Source organism: Propithecus coquereli, unplaced genomic scaffold, assembly GCF_000956105.1.
Source record: "Propithecus coquereli isolate 6110/MARCELLA unplaced genomic scaffold, Pcoq_1.0 Scaffold91, whole genome shotgun sequence".
Taxonomy (NCBI): Eukaryota; Metazoa; Chordata; class Mammalia; order Primates; family Indriidae; genus Propithecus; species Propithecus coquereli.
This window is the reverse complement of record NW_012155396.1, coordinates 5,348,374-5,356,562: the sequence shown is the minus strand read 5'-3', so window position 1 is coordinate 5,356,562 and position 8,189 is coordinate 5,348,374. Positions and strand designations below refer to the sequence as shown.

The window sequence follows — 8,189 nt, the reverse complement described above, 5'->3', positions numbered from 1 at the left end:
AGCCACCGCGCCCAGCCAAGAGCTTCCAATATTTTTGACTGTTCACCTCTGTTGTTCATGTTGCACACTCAGCACATATTTCTCTTCTCACGGTCCAATACTAAATATGCACTGGCTCTCACCTTTACTCACTGAAGTGCTTGCCCCACTGTCTTCATCCTTTTTATCCTCAGACATCTGTTTCGGAAATATAGATTATTAAGAGTGATCTCAGTTGTTTCTCACTAATATCTACTTGTTAAGAAACACTATTGCTGAGGCCCTTTGCCAATGTTTAATTTTAAACATTCAGTTTAAATAAGTGCTTATTGAGTTAACTCATAAGTTAAATAAGTACTTATTGAGTTAAATAATAAGTTGAATAAGTACTTATTGAGTTCCTGTTTATAGTGATCCTACTTCTGCTGCCTAATAAGACCATGCTTTGATAGCAGAATCTATCAAAATGTTTTGAACCAAGAAAAATGGAACAAGGACTGGAGAGAAAATCATACTGATAAGGAGCTATAGGCTATAAAGTTTCCCTGTGTATCCATTTAAATTGCAGAGAAATAGCATTTAAAAACAGATTTATAGTACTCAGATTAGTTTAAAATTAATTTTTAAGGACATTTGATCAGGTCACATTATTGATAGTTCTTTAAGTAAGATGTCTAATATGTGACATATACACACACAAAGATCTTTAACTGAATTCATAGACTTAATATCTCCTTAATCCTTCAGAAAGTTTCCTTCAAAATGCAACCATAACATGTTATTTGTGAATATTGCATCCAGAAGAAATGAATTTCTTTGAATAGTTCTAATTTCAAATATTCTGCCCCATTACTCCATAAATATATTTGTCCCATTTTTCAGATTAGTGTGCCACTTTCTAATGATGAAAATGGTTCTGCCAAAAGATACATATATATAAGTCTTTCAGAATGTATCAAAAACTTCAGAAATTTTCATTAACACCTTTGACACATAATTCTTCCTTTGGGAATCTATTACGAGGAAGTAACCCCCAAAAGAGAGAAAGATTTGTGCACTTGTGCATGGAAATATTCATTACAGTGTAACTAGGATAATGTAAAATTCAAAATTCAAAAGTATACAATGGTTAAGTAAATTACAGTACAATCATATGATATATAGTAATAAAAATTATAATAAAATTATGTAATGAGGAAATAAGTATGTTACAATACTGGGTTAAACATCAAGATGCAGACTTGTATACATAGCATAATCACAAGTTAGCTAAAAAAATGGCTTAAGAAATGTACAGAAGTCTCTTTTTTATTTATTTATTTTTTATTTTTATTTTTTTTTGAGACAAAGTCTCACTTTGTTGCCCGGGCTAGAGTGCTGCAGCGTGAGCCTAGCTCACAGCAACCTCAAACTCCTGGGCTCAAGCGATCCTCCTGCCTCAGCCTCCCGAGTAGCTGGGACTACAGGCATGCGCCACCATGCCCGGCTAATTTTTTCTATATATTTTTAGTTGTCCGATTAATTTCTTTCTATTTTTAGTAGAGACGGGGTCTCGCTCTTGCTCAGGCTGGTCTCAAACTCCTGAGCTCAAAGGATCTGCCCTCCTCGGCCTCCCAGAGTTTTAGGATTACAGGCGTGAGCCACCACACCTGGCCAGAAGTTTCTTTTTTAAACATATAAAAGTAGCAATAGTTGGCTTTAAGGGATAAAACTATCTACAAATTATCTATAGTTAGGAAAAAAAATGATTTTATGTAGAAAGTCAAGCTTCCTTTGGGTTGAAAAGTGCCATACTTGGGTATTTGTAACTGCAATCTAAGATCCTTAACTCATTCTTAATATCTGATCTCAACAGTGGTAGGCAAGTATCTCAAATAACGTACCTCTTTGCCTTTTGGTTATAGCAACCTCTCTGAAAACCTTACAAGCGGAGTTTTCTTTTAAGGTATCTCTTTTTTAAAAATCATGGGGTGGGGCTTAAATATTTAAAATTTAATATGTAGAAGGGAAATTATTAAAAGATTGGATGTTTATAAACTTAAAAGTAGTTGGTTATTTCTATATAATCTGGAGTGATTTTTATTTCATTTTGTATACTTTCCTATAATTTCCACATTTTCTATAATGTGTTCTTTTGTAATAGAAGGGGGGAAAGTGTTTAAAAACACTTATTAGGCTTATTTCATTTCCATAGAAAGCTCCCACATTTGATGTCAAATCAAAACATAACCACAAAAATCAAAAGAAAGATTTTGCATTAAGCTAAGTGGAGTCATATGAACTGTGGTTGCAAGAAAAGCATTTTATTAACTGTCTTTGTGTGTGACTTGGTGAGTGAAAACAGGGCAGGGTAGAAAATGTGGGCTGCAGCTCTCTCTGCCACTAACCAGCTCTGTGGTTTTACTAACCACTTAACACCTCCTAAGCACACTTTGCACATATGCAAAATAAGGAGTTTGGGCTAGGATTGTCCAGAAAAATACCAGCAACTAGCAATCTGAATAAACACTAAACATATAAACTAAATATAGTATTTATAGTCTCTGAAAGCAAAAGGGTAAATGCATCTTAAAAAGTGGCAGATCCAGAGGAAATCAGCCAGCCTGCTTCATGTTGGAGGATAATTACCACCATATTTCCATCATGCTTTTACCATTACTTCAAGGTTTGTAAATAAAGGCTCATAGTTTAGCAGAGAAAATGAAGAAGTTCAAAGTGAAGGAAAAAATCCATCCTCCTTCACTAGCTCTCATATGGTTCTCAGATTTCAAATCTGGGGCCCTTCAGAAGAAGCAGTCCAGCCAATTGTAGCTGCCACCAGGGTACAAAGTGAAAGACGAAACCTCTACAATAATTAAGGTTTTAATCAACACTGAATAGGTCTAATTCAACACTAAAAACTATACTTTGAAACAAACAAATAATATGGCAGGAAATCTGGGTCTATTCCCCCTTTGTCACTAACCGCTTGTGTGACATTGGACAAGTCACTTAATTTCCTTGAGCCTTATCAATAAAAAAAGGCAGGGTGAGAGATAATGATATTTTACTTGCCTATAGACAGGAGGCTGGGCTACACACTCTCTTGAGGTTCCTGAAGCTCAGAGCTCCATGACTCCAAAGAGCTGATGCAAGCAAGGGAGCAGAGGAATAGCTTAGACCTCATAAGTGGTCTTCATGATGAAATTGCCAGTGATCAATTTCAATTTTTTGTTAATTTTCTAAAGTAGCTTTTCTTGCCAGGCCAGACAAATTTAATATACTTAGCCAGGGAGTTTAAGACACATATAAGCTATCACTACTCTAAATCTCCTTTTGGCAAAGTATTTACCGTAAGAAGCATTTAGACTTTAGATGAAACTTCTTGGCGAGGAGGTGGTGGGGAGAAGTCTTTGATTATTATAATGGAATCCAGCTGGCATGGACAGAACACACTTTCTCCTCTCCATCCTGAGCTGACCTAGCACTAAGTCTAACTGACCACTGCCAGCCCAGGGCTATAATGCTAATGATGGTAATTTGCTTAATCATCAGCCTGGTATCAATAGCCAGCAAGGATTCCATGTCAGCAAATTGTTAAAATCTTGGTTACTCATAATATGTTGGAGGCATCACAGTCCTGATAAAGTGGACTATCTCATTCTTAAGAAGATGGCATTTTCTTCTGGTGTCAGGAGTGGTGACTTTAGTTTTATTTTATTTAATTCTACATCTTGTTCTATGTAGAAAGTATATTGCCTCATACCAAAAACCCCCAGATCCTACATGCATTCTATAAAAAAGAATTTGGAAGTCATTGACCAGTAGGGAAGTTTGTCCCAGCATTACATAGCATATGGACAAAATACAAATAATCTAAATGTTTCAAAATTGCAGAATTTTTATGGTACAACCAAAAAAACAGAAAATTATGCAGTCATTAAAATTGCTACTGAATGAAAATAATTTGGGGAAGTATTTATATTACTAAGTTTAAAAAGTAGGATATGAAAATATATACAATATAATGCAAATCATGAAAGATCAAAGATAGAAAGCTGGAGAGAGAGAGAGATTGGGAAGAGAGAGAGAAAAAAATTAGGACATACTCCAAAATGTTAACAGTGGTTATTTCTGGGAACTCAGATAACAGTAGTTTTAAATTTTTTTCTTCATCTTTTTCACATTCTTGCACTCTCTAGAATGAGACTGCATTATTTTTGAAACTAAAAAACAAACTTTAAAAAAGTAGTTCCATCAAAGTAAAGTAAATTTATTTTATGGAAAAATTCCCTAGCATACAGTAAACATATTAGTTAAAATGAAAAAGTATATCCTACCCAGATAGAAGTCCGAGAGAAGAACATCAGGAACAATATAATGACAAAATACCAAAGCAGGAAGCTCCCTATTGTTCCACAAGAGTCTTCCTTCCGGCATTCATAATCTTGATTTGGAATAGCAAAACTTAAAGGCATAGGGGGAGGATCCACATCCCAAAATAAAGAAAAGAGGTCTCCCATGATGGTTTCTTGCTTAGAAAATAAAACATGCTCAAAGTGATGATGTTGGGAACTACTTCACTGCATGATGTATGACAACTTCCTTGGCAACCTATTATGACATGTACTTAAGCAACTGTTACAGGAACTGACAAACATTTCTTGGATTTCTAAGGTTTTTGGAATATTTATCCAAATTACTTCTATGAAAGTTTATGATATTTTCCCCCATACCTCCCCCATTTCTACCATACATAAGGCAGAATGTATGGTACATTCTGCCTTAATCTTTTTCTCTTAAAATTTATATATATTGTATTTTCAGACCTTTACATCTAAGTGCCTAAGGTATTCACTCATTTTTATCCAGTCTCTTTTATATGTATACCATTGTATTAATAAATTAAGATATACAGTTCTGATGTATTACAGACTGAATCATGTTCCCCAAAACTCATACATTGAAGCCCTCACCCCCAATTTGACTATATTTGAAATAGGGCCTTTATAAAGGTAATTAAAGTTAAATGAGGTCCTAAGGGTGGGTCCCTAATCCAATACAACTGGTATCTTTATAATAAGAGGAAGAAACACCAAAGATTCAAGAGCACAGAAAACAAGGCCATCTGAGGACACAGGAGAAGGTGGCCATCTGCAAGCCAAGGAGACTGGCCTCAGGAGAAACCAACCCTGCTGACATCTTGATGTTGGACTTCCAGCCTCCAAAATTTTAAAAAAGTAAATCTCTGTTCTTCAAGCCACCCTATCTGTGATATTTTGTTATAGCAGCCCTAATACATAATGCCAACTGTCTATTAAATTTGGTCAGTACTGTTCTTTTTTAAGCCTTGAATAAATGCACAATAGCTTGTAGATTACATTAAGCAGGAAAAACATACATGTGCCTATTATGAACCACATCAAATGTCTACAATTTCTTCTTAGGAAAGAGTCAGACATGGGGGAGGTGGGAACCTGGTATTCTAATTTTGACTATACATTCAACCTTTTCACTTTGAACAATTTTCAAGATAGTTCATCTCTAAATCTAAAACTAGAGCAAAACAACATTGCTGCTAAGGCAATCTAAAAATGATAAAAATCTCACTTAAAAATCTGTTAGAGCATTAAGAGCCCTGCAAACCTGCAGATTTTCATTAATATGCAATACCATGAGGAAACTTTATTTTCTTCTATTTAACCTTAGGATCATTTTAAGAAAAATTTTGGTCATTGGACATCCATTATGTAATAATCCACTAGCTTATTATGACATGGCTTAATGATTTTATTAGGAGGCACATTTCGCCACATGTAGAACAAGGCTCCAGGCCTTGCGTGTTCTCAGGTTCTGCGCTTCCTGGCTGTTGACCATTTACCTTGGGCGGGTGTCACCTCCTCCAGGAAGCTCCCTGGGAGCCTGGGCTGGGCTGGGCTGGACTTGCCTCCTTGGGGCTCACCCCGCCCACCTCACCTGCCCACCTAGAGCATCTGCGGGGGGCGGGGGGCGGGGGGGAGCCCAGGGTTGAGTTCCTCCTGGCAGTAACCCAGGAGCTCTTACTTTCTGTATCCCCGCGCCTGGCCCAGTGACACACTGTAGGCATTTGTATTTGTTAAATTAAACCAAACTCAACTCCCTGATGAACCTTTTCATTAGGATTAGTTCTTCTAAAGAATATGCAGGAAAACGTTATTTTTTTTTAGCCTCAAAACCGCTAGCAACTTCAGTAAAACAAATTTTGGGTTTGCTTGTTACTGCAGCACCCTCAACACACGGATATTTAAGAAGTTACGTTGAGTCAGAACTCTTGACATGTATGTTTTAACACAGGGGAAAGAAATGCTTTGTCATTGCTGATGATGTCTGGACACATTATCACGCATTCTGTATTTAAAAATTAGCCACCCTGCTTAATCTGCTTACAAATGTGAGTCCATAAATGCCCTAAGGAAGCTAAAATTATACTAATATATACAAAATTCAGCTTGTTATAATTATTACTTTTTACTGTGGGTTCAGAACCTGGTCTGAATTTTGCTGCTCAGCTTTCTCCCCGCAGCTCAGTGGGAGCCACAAATCCGAGAGCCGTTTCCCTGGTAACGCTCCTAGCCGCCTGTCCCTCCGCCTCTCTCCTCTTCTCGCGAGAAGAGACGACCCAGTTTTTCCGGTAACTGTAGCCTCGCCCGCCGCTCGCCTCTACCATAGCACTCGACTTCGCGCATGTGCAGTAGAGAGTGGCGCGAGCCCGCGGCTTCCGGCCGGAGAGCATGGTGCGTTTTCGGGGTCATCTTTGTGTTTCCTGGACGTGGAGTCCTCGCGGGCTGTGGGAGTTCCGCGCCTGCTGATCTGCCCAGGGTCTACCCAAGGCAGAATGTGGCTAGGCGTCCCGACACCCGTGGTAGAAGGGAAGAAAGAAGCAATAGGGGTAGCTAAAGTTTGTGCTGAGGGAGCCAGGGAGGGAAGCTCTCCGGACTGGGAAGTTTGGACGCGGGGGCTGGGTGGCGGGAAGGGTAGAACTGCTAGAACAAGTTTTCCACTTGACTACAAGAGTTGAGCCCAGCAAAACAAAGGAAGTATAAAACCCAATGTGTAGTAAAACTTATGGCACACTTTCCCCACTGTCTCTCAGTCCCTTCACACCTTGGGTGCCCGCGCTTCTAAAACTTAAATCCTTGTACTTTATTGGCACACAAAACGGAGATCCCTGGCATACAGCGGTCCACGTGTAGAGTTGTTTAAGGTTGTAGATAGTAATGGTTTCTGCATAAAGATGTAGGAGTCTTTATGATTTATAGTATATATGGAATATTTGCTCCCAGAACTTGATCTTTTGAGTTTCTGAAATTAGCCCTCTGCCTAGTCCTTGTGACATACTCCAACTACAAAAGAGGGAGTAATTGCAATGTAATTGCAGCCCTTAAATACCAAAATAAGACATTTTTATTTATTGGAAGTACTAAATTGTTACCTGAAATAACCAGCCAGTTCTCTTGTTGATTACACTGTGATGCCAATGAAGGTATAATTCAGCATTCTGTTTTACTATAGGAATATTTTTAACGAAGAAAGTTTTGGTAAGATTTTAAAGATGAGGCTAAGTGTGTGCAATTTTAGTTACCTTTATAAAGGGCACAACATTTGATTTCTTAAATGGAGAACTAATTTCTCTGGACTAATTCCTGTGCTTTTTGTTTTCGAATAGATGCAAGGAGAGCCAAACACGAGTGCTTCCCTTATTGACAGGACTATCAAGATGAGAAAAGAAACAGAGGCTAAGAAAGTGGTTTTAGCCTGGGGACTCCTAAATGTATCTATGGCTGGAATGATATACACTGAAATGTAAGTTTATCAACCCAAAAAAGTGAAAATTTAAGAAGCCAATGACAGGTTTTTGTGTTTTGATTTTTGGCATTTTTTAAGTTATCAAAAAGACTTTCTAATTTTTTCAGGACTGGAAAATTAATTAGTTCATATTATAATGTGACATACTGGCCCCTCTGGTATATCGGTAAGTAATTAATTTTCGTTATAATTTCAGTTTACAACCGATGAAAAACTGCTTTTAGGTTTAATTCAACTTAACATTCATTTCTTCATTCAACAAATATTTGAGTGCCTACTGTGTTCTAACGGCTGGGAATACAGAGGAAGGGAACAAGGTAAAACCCTGTCCTTACGGAAGGAACATTCTAGTAGAGGAAACAATCAAATTAATAAACAATAGTTTC

The 8,189-nt window shown here is 37.6% G+C and overlaps 2 protein-coding genes across 2 annotated transcripts in view; one reads left to right on the top strand and one right to left on the bottom strand.

Moving 5' to 3' along the window:
* The window catches only part of SSMEM1 (serine-rich single-pass membrane protein 1), an 8,018-nt gene extending 3,537 nt beyond the window's left edge, over positions 1-4,481 (bottom strand). Inside the window, exons 1-2 of the mRNA XM_012664747.1 lie at positions 4,299-4,481; positions 123-177 (exon numbers count right to left, since the gene is read on the bottom strand). Coding sequence (XP_012520201.1) covers positions 123-177; positions 4,299-4,481 — 238 coding nt within the window. The remainder of the gene's footprint in view (positions 1-122; positions 178-4,298) is intronic.
* Positions 4,482-6,603: 2,122 nt separating this feature from the next.
* Positions 6,604-8,189, top strand: part of TMEM209 (transmembrane protein 209) — a 42,202-nt gene continuing 40,616 nt past the window's right edge. Inside the window, exons 1-3 of the mRNA XM_012664739.1 lie at positions 6,604-6,731; positions 7,664-7,800; positions 7,911-7,969. Of these exons, the coding sequence (XP_012520193.1) occupies positions 6,729-6,731; positions 7,664-7,800; positions 7,911-7,969 (199 nt within the window). The 5' untranslated portion in view covers positions 6,604-6,728. The remainder of the gene's footprint in view (positions 6,732-7,663; positions 7,801-7,910; positions 7,970-8,189) is intronic.